General features: G+C 45.7%; 4 protein-coding genes and 1 long non-coding RNA gene across 7 annotated transcripts in view; all 5 read right to left on the minus strand.

Annotated features, from left to right (window-relative positions):
• The window catches only part of LOC146496759 (uncharacterized), a gene marked incomplete at its 3' end in the record, with an annotated part of 6,451 nt that extends 4,265 nt beyond the window's left edge, over positions 1–2,186 (minus strand). The window contains exon 1 of the mRNA XM_085144244.1: positions 1–2,186. This exon is cut by the window's left edge and continues 4,265 nt beyond it.
• LOC146496758 (uncharacterized) overlaps positions 1–13,259 on the minus strand; it is a 23,543-nt gene extending 10,284 nt beyond the window's left edge. The window contains exon 1 of the mRNA XM_085142528.1: positions 2,193–13,259. Within this exon, the coding sequence (XP_084998654.1) occupies positions 10,681–12,549 (1,869 nt within the window). The 5' untranslated portion in view covers positions 12,550–13,259 and the 3' untranslated portion in view covers positions 2,193–10,680. The remainder of the gene's footprint in view (positions 1–2,192) is intronic.
• Positions 1–16,795, minus strand: part of LOC146496756 (uncharacterized) — a 496,205-nt gene that overhangs the window by 108,412 nt on the left and 370,998 nt on the right. The window lies entirely within an intron of this gene.
• The window catches only part of LOC146496755 (MAM domain-containing glycosylphosphatidylinositol anchor protein 2-like), a 149,192-nt gene that overhangs the window by 108,412 nt on the left and 23,985 nt on the right, over positions 1–16,795 (minus strand). The gene's annotated exons all lie outside the window — the stretch shown is intronic.
• The window catches only part of LOC146496757 (uncharacterized), a 358,433-nt gene that overhangs the window by 46,123 nt on the left and 295,515 nt on the right, over positions 1–16,795 (minus strand). The gene's annotated exons all lie outside the window — the stretch shown is intronic.

The following is a 16,795-nucleotide window of genomic DNA, read 5'->3' on the forward strand; positions in this document are numbered from 1 at the left end:
CTTTCTTACAGAGAACGGAGGATGCATCAGTATCTTTGTTATTAGAGCTGCTCTGTGAGGATGTCTGTGCTGTCAGCAGGCTATCTTCTCTTTTACACCAACGTCCTCCACAGTTTAACTTCATCAACATGGTTCAACTTGTCTTTCAGCATCTTTGCTTCAAAGCGTCGTGTAAAACATGGGCTCGGCTCTGATCGGCTGACACTTTCATCGTTTGACTTTCTGAAACTAAAAACAGCTCCTGTGTTGTTACTGAGCACAAAGGAGCAGCTGGCTTTGTTTTACTGAAAGCTCAAAAAGTGCGTCGAACAGGCTGTTGGGGAGCTGTTGGCCTCGAACAGACGTCGCAGCCCGCAGGATGTTCTCTACCTGTCGTCATGGGAACCACACGAAGAAGAGGCAGCGTGGCATTTGAGTCCCTGAAATCCGCAGTAGAGAGCACCGTCCTCTGACTGTTCAAAGCCTCTCTGCATCCCTGCCATCTGACACACTGCAATAGTCCATTTAAGGACTAGAGAAAAGGCTTCACACAATATCAGATCTGCTGGTTACAGCCCTGCGTGTGTTTATCCTACTGATGTATCACAATTAGCACAATTTAAATCACCGCTAAAATACTCACTTCAACGTGAGAACAAGAAAAGAAGCACATTCTCACAGTTATGACACTTTTTGCTTGAGAGAAATAGTGCACCATTAAAATGGGGAATACATGTTCACCACTGGAGTAAAATCAAATCTTTGCGACTCGTTCTAACTTCAAGAAGGACTCTGCTTCTTTCTTATCCATGCAGGTTTTCATTGGCATTTCAAATCCTCCATCTATTTCACAGTAATGCTTTCAAATCCTCCACCGTAAACGGTCTTTACAAACAAGTGTTTGCTCTTTCACAGGAAAAGTTGCCTTCACAGAAAGAGCCTTTAAAACCATCACAGAGAAAACCTTTGTGCTTTTCCACAGTTTCAAATTTTGTTTTCACAAAATAAAATTTTATTTACATTAGAGATTATTCTGATAGTCGACTAGTCACCGATTATTTCTGTGATTAGTCGACTAATCAGATCACCATCCATTGGACGTAAAACGTACAGCTTATTGCACCAGCGGCATCTGCTCTTATATAACTATCATTAGCTTACAGCTTTAAGTGTTTCAGGTATGTGCTAACTAACAATAAAGACAAGATGATAGTTTATTAAATTTTAATGAAATCTGCAGATTGTTCCAGTGAAGTTTAATAAACTCCTTGCTATCTAAAATATAACAGGACACCAGAGTAAATTCTCGAGTATCTCACACTTCTGATAATCAGCTGTCTGCTTGACGTTTATTCAGCTGTGTAAAAACTATAACTTTGATCTCAGCCAAACCGATTTACTCAGGAACAAATAAAATACTGAAAAAAGTCAAACAATAACATGTTTAAGTTATCTAAGTGACTTATATCATGTTTAACCTGAGTAGCGAAAGACGGCGGTGGGTTTAAAGCCGGGAGTCCGGTGTTCTCACGGCTCTAGTGAGCCTAGCCCCCAGCTAGCTATTGAGCTAGTGGGTAACAGACGTCTCCGAAAACGTCGGAGCGCTTTTGAAAATATGTGGTGTCTTGATAAACTGAGCAGATATTTGAGGTTTACACAGCTACATTCTCGCCTGAAAATATGTTAAACGTTTATTTTGTGACCCAGAAAGAATAATAAGAGTAATATTAAAACTAACCAGCTGCCGCCATTGTTGGAAACTGAGCTGGGCTGTGCTATGAATTCTGGGATAGGTTGGGCCACGAAGGACACACCCGACCCATCCTTCAAATCTGGGGAAATGAAGGACGCATTTCTCGGAGTCTTCGAATTTGGACAGTCTTCATTGTGTCGCTGTAACGTAATCGGCCTACAAATGCGAGCACAGGAGGATGCGGTTCCTGGACACAGCTACGACACCGAACACAGCTTCTTCTTCTTCTTCGAGGTTTAACGGTTTTACATGCAGTGCTTCAGTCCTTTATCACACTCTTAAATCCTACTACTTTTTCCTGCGTCTTTCCGGATCTTACAAAGCTTCAAACGACGCGTCGCCTATTACATTTTGATAGTTGACTAATCGTGGCGTGGTGAAGTGTCTTGGCCAAGGACACAACGACCGAGACTGTCCAAGCCGGGGCTCGAACCGGCAACCTTCCAGTTACAAGGCGAACGCCCAACTCTTGAGCCACGATCGCCCCCACATTAACCAGCCAATCGTGGCAGGCAGGCTGACGACGTCCTGGCCGAGCAGGAACTAAAGACGCACCTGGTACCAGGTACTGTGACCCATTGGAAAACCCTGAAAACCATAATGAGTTGATCCGAGTGGGTACTAATGGAAAACGGGCTTTAGAAAGCTCCAGAAAATTCAGACTCAGAGAGGGCTGGTTTCATGTTGGAGGGGAGGAAGATGAGACAAAGACACACAGCAACCTATGAAACTTTATTTCATGGGTCATAATCTTAAACATGGCGAGCTTCAGTTTGGATCTATATACTTCACTCTTCACCTTTTAGCAGACAGGCCTTTGACTCGTCTTCTGTTTGCTACACCCATCCAATCCCTTTGATTCCCTTAATGATTACTTTATTACAGGAACTGTTAGGAATGAAATGGAGCATCAGGTATCTCTGTATACAGATTCATTTGTACATTTCTTTTGGTCTTTGTTCCTTGAATTAATAATATCTTTAAATTAGTGCTGTCAAAATTAACGCATCAACACAGGTTAAGCTGTTATCACGATTAACGCAATAAAAAATTTAACGGTATTGACGCATGTGGAGTGCAGAATGACTCAAAACCCCTGAAATGTCTCTGTCAGCGCATTTCGGGGAGTTTGTCCGAGTAGTTACCTTCGTACATGTGCAAATGGGCAACTGATGTGGTAGTGACGGGCAGCTGAACCAATCACATTGTGCAAGAAGGAATTTTCACCGAAGCGGTTCCAGCTTAAAATATCACATTGACGTGTCGGGTTGCTGCTAGCACTTTGGCTAACGCGTCACCCAGCTAGCGACAAACCGCTCACGGAGCATCGGGGACGCAGTGAGTCGACCTCGGACATATTGACTGACGCGGATTGCAACAAACTGCAGACCTGCTAATATCGCTGAGCACTTTACAAGCTTTGGTTCCTCGTTCAAGGACTTGAAGCCTCCCCAAGAGTGACCGAGAGAGGAGACATGTTTACAGAGTTTTTACATGAATGTTCAAGATGTTCAACAAACATGTTAAGTGTGTATATTTTACCTTTGAGTCTGTTTGCTCATGCAAAATGAGATTAATATAGAATAAAAGTGAATGATATTTAATCGTGAATCAAAATTTAAAAAGTTGCATTTCACAGGAGAGAACCTGTGAACCTTAAGCATTTAATAATCTTTGTATTTATTCTCCATTTATTTCATTATATTGCATAAATGTCTGATACAAGCTTAAATATAAAGTTTAAAAAGTGTAATTGCAGCAGGCTATAGATCAAGTAATTGCGATTAATCGCGATTAACTATTAATTAACTATTAACTATTAACTATTGTTATTTTTTTTAATCTATTGACAGCACTACTTTAAATCTATATTGGGTTCCAAACTAAATCATTAAATATATCTAATCAATAAATTATTATTCCTTTTAAATAAAGCAGCAGATGAGTTTCCACTGCGTGGACCCTTCAGCATTCAGGACTTGAAGAATGTAGAGGTTTGATGATGCCGTATCCCCTCCTCACCCGTATAAAGAGGACTTTGTTGTGCCTGGTTGGCCATGTGAACACAATAAAACGCCGACATTGTCCTGTACGTGTGCACCAACCTGTCCTCAGGTGTGATTCATAGAATAAACACTGTAATCAAGGATTAGACTCCAGCTTTCACAGAGACTGAAAGAAGCTCACCAAATATTACATGTTATTATTACATGTTATTATTACATGTTATTATTACATGTTACATGTTATGAGCTCAGCGGGTTGAAAAACTCGGATGGCTGTATCGCTAAAGTTATTCCCCATTAGAGTTATTCCCAGTATTCCCTGTGTAGGTTTCAGAAGTGTGAGGCAGCAGCCACGCGGAGTCCAGGTCAGACCTCAGGTGACGACGTGCTGCTCGGCTAATGAAAGTTGTGAAATTATAAATGAGCGTCAGAGAAAAAGGTCAGAAGGAAATTAATTTTTAATTGGGTGGTGCAGCCTGCAGACCGGACCACCGCCCCCGAGGTGGAGCCGGCTGCAGCCTTGCAGGTACAATTGTGATGCGCTGTTATCGAGGAGTGTGCTGCAGAGTTTCTGTGTCAGCAGCTGCGAGGCATCTTGTAAGCAGCACTTGATGTTTTTTATTTTTACACTTGACTTCTATTTTTGCCTGACCTGCTGCATCTGTGAGATACAGCACTCTGACTTGTGGGTGGATGTGCACAGTATGAAAACACTGAGAGTCATCAAAGAGGGCTTGAACATCTCCAACTTAACACAACTGAGCTCCAGTGCAAAATGCATTCCCACTGAAACATTAAAACAAGCCTGAACCTTCAGCCTTTAATATCGTGAAACTAAAGGTGAAAAATAACAGCCCAGAAAGACGTGAGAGGGAACAGGGAGAGAGGAAAGCTGAACACTGAAGGGGCAAAGAAAGGAGGGAAAAGAAGACGACGATAAACAGAGAGGAAGAAATGCTGAACGAGGAGAAGCAGCACGAGTAAAGGGCGAGGTGAAGGTGAACACAGCGATCAGTACAGTGAGGGGAGCAGGAGGTGTGGATAATCTGGTTGTCCTACTTTTTCCTCTCTATTCTATTTTTAGATTTTCATTTTCTTCCCATTATCCAGCCTCTGCTAATGTTTTCCTGCTGATGTCATCAAACACAAACACTGAAACCCCCGATGGACCCATTCTGTCCCAGCATGCACTTCAATCAGGCTTCGTCTGAAACGACAGCAGCATGATGCAGAACACTGACACACACCTACAGGACCACAAAGCATGTTTCCTACTCATCTGTACACCACAGGTTACAGATAGATCTGTCTGTGGGTTCAGCAGGTACAACTACAGTTCAGAAAACAAGACAATGGTCATTATATGTTTAATAATAATAACAACTGTATTTATAAACAAAGTGCTGTTTGAAGGTAAAAAAAGATCAACAAAAACAATCCAGTTCAAACAACCATAAGAACCAGGAAACACACAATTAGCTTTGAAAAGCTCCACACAGACACTAAAGACGTTGGCCAGTAATTATTGAGGACATAACATTTTGCCTGATGCCACACTGTTTTTGATTGGTCAGGGTAAGAACCTGGACGTGTGGTTTGACCCGGAGCTGAAAGAGACAACAAGGACGGCCTTTTATCAGCTGAGGAACGCAGCTAAAATCAGAACAACGTTTCATCCCCGGACACTGCAGAGGTTCCTGTCCATTAGAGCTGGGCGAATGATAACGATGTGTATTGCGAAATAACTTTTTCTCGATAGAAAAATTAAACTATTGTGATAGGCCTGATCTCGCTTGTCCTCTTAAAAAAAAAAGAAGAACAGCCAATCCAAATTAAGTTGCACAGAGGCGAACCAATCACAGCCGCAGCGTGTGAAGGCATTTCTGCTATTTCAAGTCTGACAGAAACAGAGTAGCGGGCACTGTAAATTGTGCCGAAAGCAAGTCTGTAAATACAATAAAGCGGTGCATGCTCAGTCTCTGACTGGAAGCGCTAATTCGTCATTCGGCTTTTGTCAGACTAAAGTAACTGTTAAACTGTTTGAAAAGCTCAGCTATACAACAAGGAGAGATCGAGAATTTCCTTTTAGTTCTCAGTTTATTTGATGTTGACAAAGGTTAGTCAATTTTGTCTGTTCTTCTGTAAAACAAACTAAGATTTATTTTTAGAATTAATATTTTGTTTCTAAGTGGAATTGACAATTTAGTAGTTTTGTTTGTTCTGTTTTGAAACGTAAACGCTTTAGCGGCTGCCTTTTGTGTAGTTTGCAATATTTGCCTTTATTTATCTGAAAAAGTCTCATGTTCCTTAAGTACATCAGCCCTGTTGAACTTATTATGGGAAATAAATATTTAAATCAAAACAAGCTGCTGATTATTTCACATTTTACTTGTGAGCAACGGCACATTTAAATCTTACAAATATAGTTATTTGGCTTTTCTCGTGATCACGATATATATCACGATATATCGTGATATATATCGTTATCGCCTGAAATGAAGAAAACATATCGTGATATGAAAAATCTTATATCGCCCAGCTCTAATATAAACAATATTGTCACAGCTCATATCTGGTATAAAAATATATCGATATATTTAAAAACTCGATATATCGCCCAGTCCTACATCACATTACTGTGGACGGTCGAGTACCAACACAAAGCTCACAGCCAGTGTCACAGTGATCTCTATGTTCAGACACATGTTAGCTGTGTATGAGAGCATCTACATTATGCATGATATTGCCATTACTGCAGGACTGTGGGTCAGCTGTGGGTCAGCTGTGGGTCAGCTGTGGGTCAGCTGTGGCAGTGTTGGGAAGGTTACTTTTAAAATGTATTCCATTACAGATTACAGATTACATGCCCCAAAATGTATTCTGTAACGTATTCCGTTACGTTACTCAATGAGAGTAACGTATTCTGAATACTTTGGATTACTTAATATATTATCATGCTGTTTACAACTACATGAATGTACTATTGCTGTGATTTATTACTGTTACTGAAGGTCCGCGGCTCCGAACCGTAGTAAAGGGACCTCTGGCTAATACGGTGGGTTCTGTGTCGGCTCGTAGCTGAAAACTAGCTTTACTTTGTTGTCTGGGTCAACTTTGCTAGCAGAGACAGAGAGAGGCGTTGAAAGGCTGCTCCAACAGAACTTATTGTTTCAGAGGAAAACACGAACACGGTGTACAGTCGAGTCTTAATAGCTTACTTACAGCTGGGCTCGTCAGGCTCTCTTCTTGGCTGCAGTGGTTATTATTATATTTACATGCTTCCAGCTCCCGTTTCTGCTCGATGACAGCTCGTACTTTTCCTTTTTCTCCCTCCCTCGCTCACAGACACATAACGTGTATGACAGTCCATTCTCCCTGCAGCACGGACTACACTGCCCATGATGCTACATTCTTTAGAGCTGTAGCATTCTGCCTGTTAGCTTAGCACAACAACAACAAAAAGGCCTCTCTCACCCAGGAAACACGCAGAGAGAGAGCGTCACCCTGTAACCATGGCAACCGTAACGCTGCCTGGAACAACAGAACGTAGCTGTCAAACAAAACCCAAACAGTCCTGACCCGCCACAATATGAAACAGGGAAGTACCGCCGTGTAATCCATTTATTTCAACAAAGTAACTGTATTCTAAATACCACCTTTTTAAAGGGTAACTGTAACGGAATACAGTTACTCATATTTTGTATTTTAAATACGTAACGGCGGTACATGTACTCCGTTACTCCCCAACACTGGCTGTGGGGCTGTTAAACCACGCAGGCCCCCTGCAGGGAGAATCAGGGATCTGTGTCCTCCCCTTTAACACTCTAATCTTTCTATCCATTCAGGGGAAAGTTGAAGGCTGCGCACATACACACACTCACACACACACGCACTCACACACACATACACACACACACATACACACACTCACACACACACACACACACACACACACACACACTAGGAGAACAGTACATTGACTTCCATTCATTGCCTGCAGACTTACTGTGGAGCTTCCTAACAAGCCTACATTTCTGAGCTGATAAAATCAGCCCTCTTCAGACTGCACAGCCTCCACGCTCTTCTTCTTCGTCATGCAGAAGTTTTGAGGTCAGTTCAGATTTTTGTGCATTAAATCAGAATCAGAATCTGCACATGTAGAGTAACACGGGACATTACCAAGTCTGCTTGGTCAAGGTCAAGGCCAAAGTCAAAACACTGTATTCTTCTCATTTAGCTCTTCATCCCACAGTTTTGAACATTTGGCAGCACAGAGAAAAACCAGCCCCTGGTATCATCTGCTGACGTCATCCGACTCCAGGATTGGACTGCTGTAAAGCGCTTCAAGTCCCCACAACACGAGTAAAGCAAGCTGGCACACAGTCAGCCTCAGGCCGGTACAGTAGAGCAGCAAGTCTTTGAGGGCAGCAGGAGCTCGCCCTGATTTACCCGCTGTGTGTGTGTGTGTGTGTGCGTGCGTGTGTGTGTGTGTGTGCGTGCGTGTGTGTGTGTGTGTGTGTGAGTGTGTGTGTGTGTGTGTGTGAGTGTGTGTGTGTGCGTGTGTGTGTGTGAGACACACAGTGAGTCATCCTCCAGCAGAGCAGAGCTGCTCTCTGCAGCCTCGTGTTGTGTGTAGCTCTGTGTGTGCATGCATGTGTCAGTTCATACAGCAGATGTTGTGCATGTTAATTATGTGTGTAGATGACAGCTTGTGCACAGTTTAGCTGAGACCTCTGACCTGGTTTATATGGAGATGTAAGGACCCATGATGATGGGGATCAGTCTTCACACTGTTCATGTTATTATATGACAAATACTTGAGGTTTGTTCATGGATGCTAACCACAAACATCGTTAGTGACAGTGTACACGACACAGGCTATGCTGCTGTTACTACAGTCATGGCGTTAACCACAGACATTCAGCTGTCCTGTTCTTCCCACAGACAGTGAACTAACCACACAGAGTCTGCTGCCCTGCTTCAGCAAGCTAACCGCAGACTCTGAACCAACGATCTGGGACCTGGCCTGACTCCTCGGGTCTACACGCAGCGTGAAGTGAGGCTCCGCAGCTCATCCAGTGTTCATTTATTTATATCAAAAGGAGAAATGGAGGAAATAGACATGCAGCTAGATAAAAACACTTCCTGTCCCACATCTAAATATGTCTCTGGGCACAGGTTCGCTCTAAAAGCCGACTTTTTCCCTCTCTGATCTCAGGCTTCACCCCCATCTGTTATGTAAGTGGAGGATTTCTCAAAGAAAGGTGCTCAGTCAGTGGGACGGTTAAAAATAACACCAGACTTCTGATTGGCTGGCAGCACGAGGCTGTTTCTGCATATTTAATGAGACACAAGGAGACGGGAGAGTGGAAGCAAAACATAATTCACTGTTGTGCGACCACATGTTATTGGCTGACTGAGCCATCACAGTTTAATATGTAGAACGTCACCATGTGCCCTAACGACCACCAGGGCGCTGCTCAGGTGCGAGTCGGGTCCACTAGTCATTGAAAAGACAACGCGGCTCTTTGGGAAACGCCAAACGTCCAGAAGATTCTAACAGTTTAACCTCTCTGCATTTCATTATTAGCTGTTATTAATGACTGGCTCTCTTCCACAGCGTGTCTTTGTCCCGTCTTCATCCACTCACCCCAACAGGAGGCAGATGGCCCCGCCCCTCCCTGAGCCTGGTTCTGCTGGAGGTTTCTTCCTGTTAAAAGGGAGTTTTTCCTTCCCACTGTCACCAAAGTGCTGCTCATAGGGCTCATTTGGTGCTGTATAAATGAAACTGAATTGAATTAAAAAGCAGTTTTTTGGAGGTTCTTGAAAATATTTCATGGCCACCTTCAGAGCTTCCTGGGAGCTGAGAGAGGTTAACATTGTCTGGGAATCCTTGAGTAAAAAGTTCTTTGAGAGTTTAAAAGCTCGTTGGGCTGCTGCTCTTAAGTTCTACAGCAGAACGTGTTCTCATGAGGGTTCTAGCAGTCCTTGAGACATTCCAGTTTTTGTTAAAGATGTAGCCTCAGGCTCAGGTTATTGGAAATACTGGATACCTATTAGAACATTTAGATGTTTCTGGCAAACGTTAACGACTTTGTGACATTTCCTGGAAAGAAATTACGATCTTGCGTTTGAGAGGTTTGCTGGGGAGATTTCAAAGGAAAAGACAAAGAGTGAGAGGAAGAGGAGGTTCCAGAGCCCCAGAGGAAGCTTACCAAGAGGGCACACCCAAAGGACAAAGCCAAGAGCACTGAAGAGTCAATGTTTGAGACACTGTGAGGATGACCTGGTGGAGAGGAGGACCTTAACAAGGCTCTGGGGATTTCTCACATGTTTTAGAGGTCCTAGTAGAGAGGGGGGCGCTCTTATCTGAAGAGGCTGTAGATGTCCTATAGGATGAGACTGTATGCCTATCCCTTTACCTTCCTCCAAACAAACTGAGTAAAGTTGCACCTACTGGGCTGAAGATAAGAGCTTTTCTCTGGCCTCCTTTGAGCGCGCCTTCACTTCCTGTGATGTAAAGTAACATCCCATCTGACATCACACTCCGAGCTCCACCAATAATCTGGCATGAGGAAGAACAGGCTGTTTTCTCTGGTTTCCTTTTGGAAACATCCCACTCAGCGTGGGGATGCTGTGCCTGCTGGCCCTGATATCCACGGAGCTGCTGGCACCCCACACGCATCTCACATCATCATGCACTGTAATAATCAGTCCGCCCGCTGCTCCTGTGCTGCAGCACCACCAGGCACAGCCACATATCCTGCCACAGCACGTTAACGCCATCCAACTCACATCGCCGCTCAGAGAGAGGGAAGGAGGGGGAGGAGTGACGAGCATTCATCTTCTCTGACAGAGAGCGAGGAGAGACGGGCGAAATCCATTTGTACCGACAGCACAAATGGAGGAGCGGAACAGAAAATGTTCATTTCCACAGAGTTATCATCTCAGGGAGCAAAGCACGGGACACACAGACAGACGAGGGGACACACAGACAGACGAGGGGACACACAGACAGACGAGTGGACACACAGACAGATGAGGGGACACGCAGACAGACGAGTGGACACACAGACAGATGAGGGGACACGCAGACAGACGAGTGGACACACAGACAGACGAGTGGAAACACAGACAGATGAGGGGACACACAGACAGACGAGTGGACACACAGACAGACGAGTGGACACATATATAGACGAGTGGACACGTATATAGACGGGTGGACACACAGACAGACGAGTGGACACACAGACAGACGAGGGGACACACAGACAGACGAGTGGACAAATATATAGACGAGTGGACACACAGACAGACGAGTGGACAAATATATAGACGAGTGGACACACAGACAGACGAGTGGACACACAGACAGACGAGTGGAAACACAGACAGATGAGGGGACACACAGACAGACGAGTGGACACACAGACAGACGAGTGGAAACACAGACAGATGAGGGGACACACAGACAGACGAGTGGACACACAGACAGACGAGTGGACACACAGACAGACGAGTGGACACATATATAGACGAGTGGACACGTATATAGACGGGTGGACACACAGACAGACGAGTGGACACACAGACAGACGAGGGGACACACAGACAGACGAGTGGACAAATATATAGACGAGTGGACACACAGACAGACGAGTGGACAAATATATAGACGAGTGGACACACAGACAGACGAGTGGACACACAGACAGACGAGTGGAAACACAGACAGATGAGGGGACACACAGACAGACGAGTGGACACACAGACAGACGAGTGGAAACACAGACAGATGAGGGGACACACAGACAGACGAGTGGACACACAGACAGACGAGTGGAAACACAGACAGATGAGGGGACACACAGACAGACGAGTGGACACACAGACAGACGAGTGGACACACAGACAGATGAGGGGACACACAGACAGACGAGTGGACACATATATAGATGAGTGGACACACAGACAGATGAGGGGACACAGACAGACGAGTGGACACACAGACAGACGAGTGGACACATATATAGACGAGTGGACACACAGACAGACGAGTGGACATACAGACAGACGAGTGGACACACAGACAGACGAGTGGACACATATATAGACGAGTGGACACGTATATAGACGGGTGGACACACAGACAGACGAGGGGACACACAGACAGACGAGTGGACACATATATAGACGAGTGGACACGTATATAGACGGGTGGACACACAGACAGACGAGTGGACACACAGACAGACGAGGGGACACAGACAGATGAGTGGACACATATATAGACGAGTGGACACACAGACAGACGAGTGGACACAGACAGACGAGGGGACACACAGACAGACGAGTGGACATACAGACAGACGAGTGGACACATATATAGACGAGTGGACACGTATATAGACGGGTGGACACACAGACAGACGAGTGGACACACAGACAGATGAGGGGACACACAGACAGACGAGTGGACAAATATATAGACAAGTGGACACACAGACAGACGAGTGGACATACAGACAGACGAGTGGACACACAGACAGACGAGTGGACATACAGACAGACGAGTGGACACACAGACAGACGAGGGGACACACAGACAGACGAGTGGACACATATATAGACGAGTGGACACACAGACAGACGAGTGGACACACAGACAGACGAGTGGACACGTATATAGACAAGTGGACACACAGACAGACGAGTGGACACACAGACAGACGAGTGGACACATATATAGACGAGTGGACACATATATAGACGTGTCCATTCATTCCACTCTAACGCAAATCCAGTCATGTGAGTCGAACCTGAACGCCAGGAAGTTTGTTTGTTATTTACTCCAGGCTCCTCCCACCGTCCACACGGGTTAAACTCTTGGGCAAATCCAAACTGACCACAGGTATGAGTGTGAGTGGCTGGCTGTGTCTTAGTGCTGTGATGGATCAGACAGCTGTGACAGGCTTCAGCCCCCGTGACCCTGACGGCGTGATTAGAAAACTGATGGTTGGAACGATGGATCAATGTTTTTATTTGTGATCAGTCAATAGATCATTTTAGTCATTACTCACAAAATGTTTCAGCTTTTAATGCTTCATGTATGATGGATGGCATGCTCATATATACATACTGATACTGTGAGGTAATATTGTTTGTTAAACGTCAACAAACGTTTCTGTATTTGTACTTGGTATTGTTGTTGCTCTACGTGTGTGTTGGGGACATGTTTTTGGTGAAAACTGTAACAAAGTACAGACGGGATCAAAAGTGCAAACACCACCTCGGTCTGTGAAAAACTCTGTATGTGTGCAGACGAGCTGCAGCTACCAGTGAAAGAAGTTTTAAAAACATTCAGTAACTCCACAGTTACTTGGTGATGTGTGTATATAAAGTTTTTCTTGAATACCTCCTCTCTCACTGACAGGAGGCCCAAGCTCACAGCCATTAACTGAACATATTCTGATCTCAGCATGACAGAAATATAAGGACACAGTTGGTCCCCTTAACCCAACCATGGTGGGCCTGCTGGAGTCTCTACACCTGTCTCCATTCTCTGAACAGTTTCTTGTAGTTGCTTCGTCTTCAGAACATGAGGGACTGCAACATTCTGTGCTTCACGGAGACATGGCTGACCCCCACCGTGCCGGACCGTGCCAGACCGTGCCGGAACTCTGTCGGATTCATTCTTTGTGCTCCGCGTGGACAGAACGGCAGAGTCGAACAAAACCAAAGGTGGAGGAGTGTGTCTCTTTCCAGCGGCTGCTCGCCACATCTGGAGTTCCTGAGCATTAAGTGCCGCCCTTTCTGTCTGCCCCGTGAGTTCACCTCGGTCTACGTCCCACCCCAAGCGGACACAGGTATGACTTTGTCCGAATTACATGATATGCTGAGTTCGCTTCAAAACAAGGACCCGGGCGCAGCCCTCATTGTAGCAGGAGACTTTAATAAAGCGAACCTCGGACATTTCATGCCAAACTTTTACCAGCATGTCTCGTGTCCGACGAGGGGGGATAGGATACTGGACCACTGCTACACGCCATACAAGCAGGGCTACAAAGCTGTCTCACACCCGGCTTTTGGGAAGTCTGACCACAACGCCATCTTCCTCATTCCCCAGTATAAACAAAACGTACAGAGGGAAGAAGTAACCACGAGGGAGGTGAAACGTTGGTCTGCCCAATCAGAAGCTACGCTACAGGACGCACTCAACGACGTCGACTGGGACATGTTCAGAAGATGCGCAGTCGACATCAACGAGTTTATGCTTCGTCAATATGCTAGCGGAGGAGATTATCCCCCCTGCGAGAGTCACCACATTCCCAAACCAGAAACCGTGGGTGGACAGATCGATCCGCACTGCAGTAAACGCCAGGACCACCACCTACAACGCGGGTCTCGCCACTGGCGATATGAGCGGCTACAAAGCGGTCTCATACGGCGTGCGGCGCGCGGTGAGAGATGCCAAATGCCGGTACCGGGAGCGTGTGGAGTCCCGTTTCCACCAGGGCAACACACGGAGTATGTGGCACGGACTAGCAACCATTACGGACTACAAAGCCAGGGATCAACTCTGTATTCACCAACAAGCTGAATCAGTTCTACGCCCGTTTCGAGGTTACCGACCCAACAGATCCACAGAGGACGCCATCGCCCACGTCCTGCACACCACCCTCAGCCACGTGGACAAGAAACAGGGTAACTATGTGAGAATGCTGTTTGTTGATTACAGTTCAGCGTTTAACACAATAGTGCCCTGCAGACTGTTCACAAAGCTGAGGGATCTGGGACTCAACAGCCGTCTGTGTGCATGGGTGTTGGACTTCCTCACTGGCAGAACTCAGGTGGTGAGGGTGGGTAGATGCGTCTCTAACAGCATCACCATCAACACAGGAGCACCACAGGGATGTGTCCTCTCGCCACTGCTCTACTCCCTCTACACTTCAGACTGTGTGGCCACCCACGGCTCCAACACCATTGTGAAGTTTGCTGACGACACAGTGGTGTTGGGCGCCATCTCCAACAACGATGAGGCGGCCTACATGGACGAAGTGAAGAATCTGGCATCATGGTGCCGGGACAACCACCTCCAGCTGAACGTCGGCAAGACCAAGGAGCTGGTGGTGGACTTCAGAAGGAGTCAGCACAGAGACTACAAGCCCATTATCATCAATGGAGCTCCAGTGGAGAGGGTGCAGTCCTTCAAGTATCTTGGTGTCCACATCTCCTCAGACCTGACGTGGTCTGCCCACATTCAGGTCCAGACCAAAAAGGCTAGGCAGCGCCTGTATCACCTACGACAACTGAGGAAGTTCAGGGTCTCTCCAGAGATCCTCAGGATTTTCTATACAGGCGCTGTGGAGAGCATCCTCACACAGAACATCTCATCGTGGTATAGGAACAGCTGTGTGAAGGACCAAAAAGCTCTCCAGAGAGTGATCCGTACAGCAGAACGCTGCTGCAGGATTGCTCTCCCCCCGCTTCAGGACACCTACACCAGGAGATGCCGGACTAGAGCAGATACTGAAGGACCCGTCCCATCCTGGCAACAAACTGTTCCAACTTCTGCAATCTGGTAGAAGGTTCACATCATCCGGGCAAGGACAGAGAGACTCAAGAGGAGCTTCTATCCCCAAGCCATCCAGGCCCTAAACACACACACCCGCCCTCTCACATCATCTATAATTGACTGAGACAGGACTTTCTTCCAGACACTCTAAACCCACGGGCACAACGTACATTTCAAATTCCTTTAATTTTAAATATGTTTATATTGTCTATCCTGTAAAATAGTCAGATGTCTATTCTTATTAATGTACAGAATTCACCTGCTTGCTGCTACTACTGCGACTAATGTGACAAATAAAGAACCTTGAACAAATGTTGCTGCACAGAGGGCTCCTGGATGTCGGCCATGTTTGGTTCGGGAACACATGGGTGGGCGCTGTGGTGGGTTTGTTGGATTGTTGACCTCCAGAACCTCCAGCTGGGTCTGTTTACTTGGTCTTTAGGTTCATCCCCCTGCCTGACTGCCTCAAGGCTGAATCAAATCTATCTGTGGGAACAGTCTTTATGTCCCACCGTAGTATGGAGTATAGAGACTGATCTCTACACACAGAGAACCCACACCCTGGAAATGTGCTGGGTGTAGCTTTTACATATACAAAGAGTCGCTAGGATTACGCACTTGAATTCATAGGAGTATGAAAATACAATAAAGTGGACTGCAATCTGCATCTACTGACATCTAGTGGTGAGATTTCAACCAGTGTACCTTTAAAATATAAACTGGTGCTTGTTTAGTGCTGTTCTACTAGCTGTGTCCCAAAACGTGGGCCGCATCCTTCGGAGGACCCGGCCTTCGCGGTCTACGTGGGCCGGGTCCTTCGATGACCGAGGCCGGAAGTGCGAGGCTGTGAAATGTGACGGTCTCGCCTTCAGATCTGCGTCACCGCTGTCTCGGTGGAGTTTAATAAACTCGTCCGTCTGCTCCTTGCTATCTAAAATATAACAGGACACTGGAGGAAACTCTTGACCGTCTCACACTTCTGTTTAATCAGCTGTGTGAAAATCCCAGAGGAACCCACCCAAGGGATTAATAAAGTTTCATCTAATCTAACAACATAAATCTCAGCCAAACCGATTTACTCAGGAACAAATAAAACACTGAAAACAGCCAAACAATAACATTTTTAAGTTATTCGAGTGACTTATATATCATGTTTAACCTGAGTAGCGACAGACAGCGGGGGTCTGAAAACGATGAAGCCAGGAGTTCGCTGTTCTCGACGGCTTCAGTGACCCTCGAGCTCCCGGCTAGCTATCGAGCTGGTGGGTAACAGACGTCTCCGAAAACGTCGAAGCACTTTTGCAAATATGCGATATCTTGATAAACCGAGCAGATATTTGATGTTTACGCAGCTACTTTCTCGCCTGAAAATATGCTAAAAGTTTATTTTGTGACCCAGAAAGAATCATAAGAGTAATTTTAAAACTTAGTAGCGGCCGCCATTGTTGGAAACTGTAATTGGCTGGGCCGCGCTATGAA

The sequence above is a fragment of the Neolamprologus multifasciatus genome, chromosome 19, assembly GCF_963576455.1.
Source record: "Neolamprologus multifasciatus chromosome 19, fNeoMul1.2, whole genome shotgun sequence".
NCBI lineage: Eukaryota > Metazoa > Chordata > Actinopteri > Cichliformes > Cichlidae > Neolamprologus > Neolamprologus multifasciatus.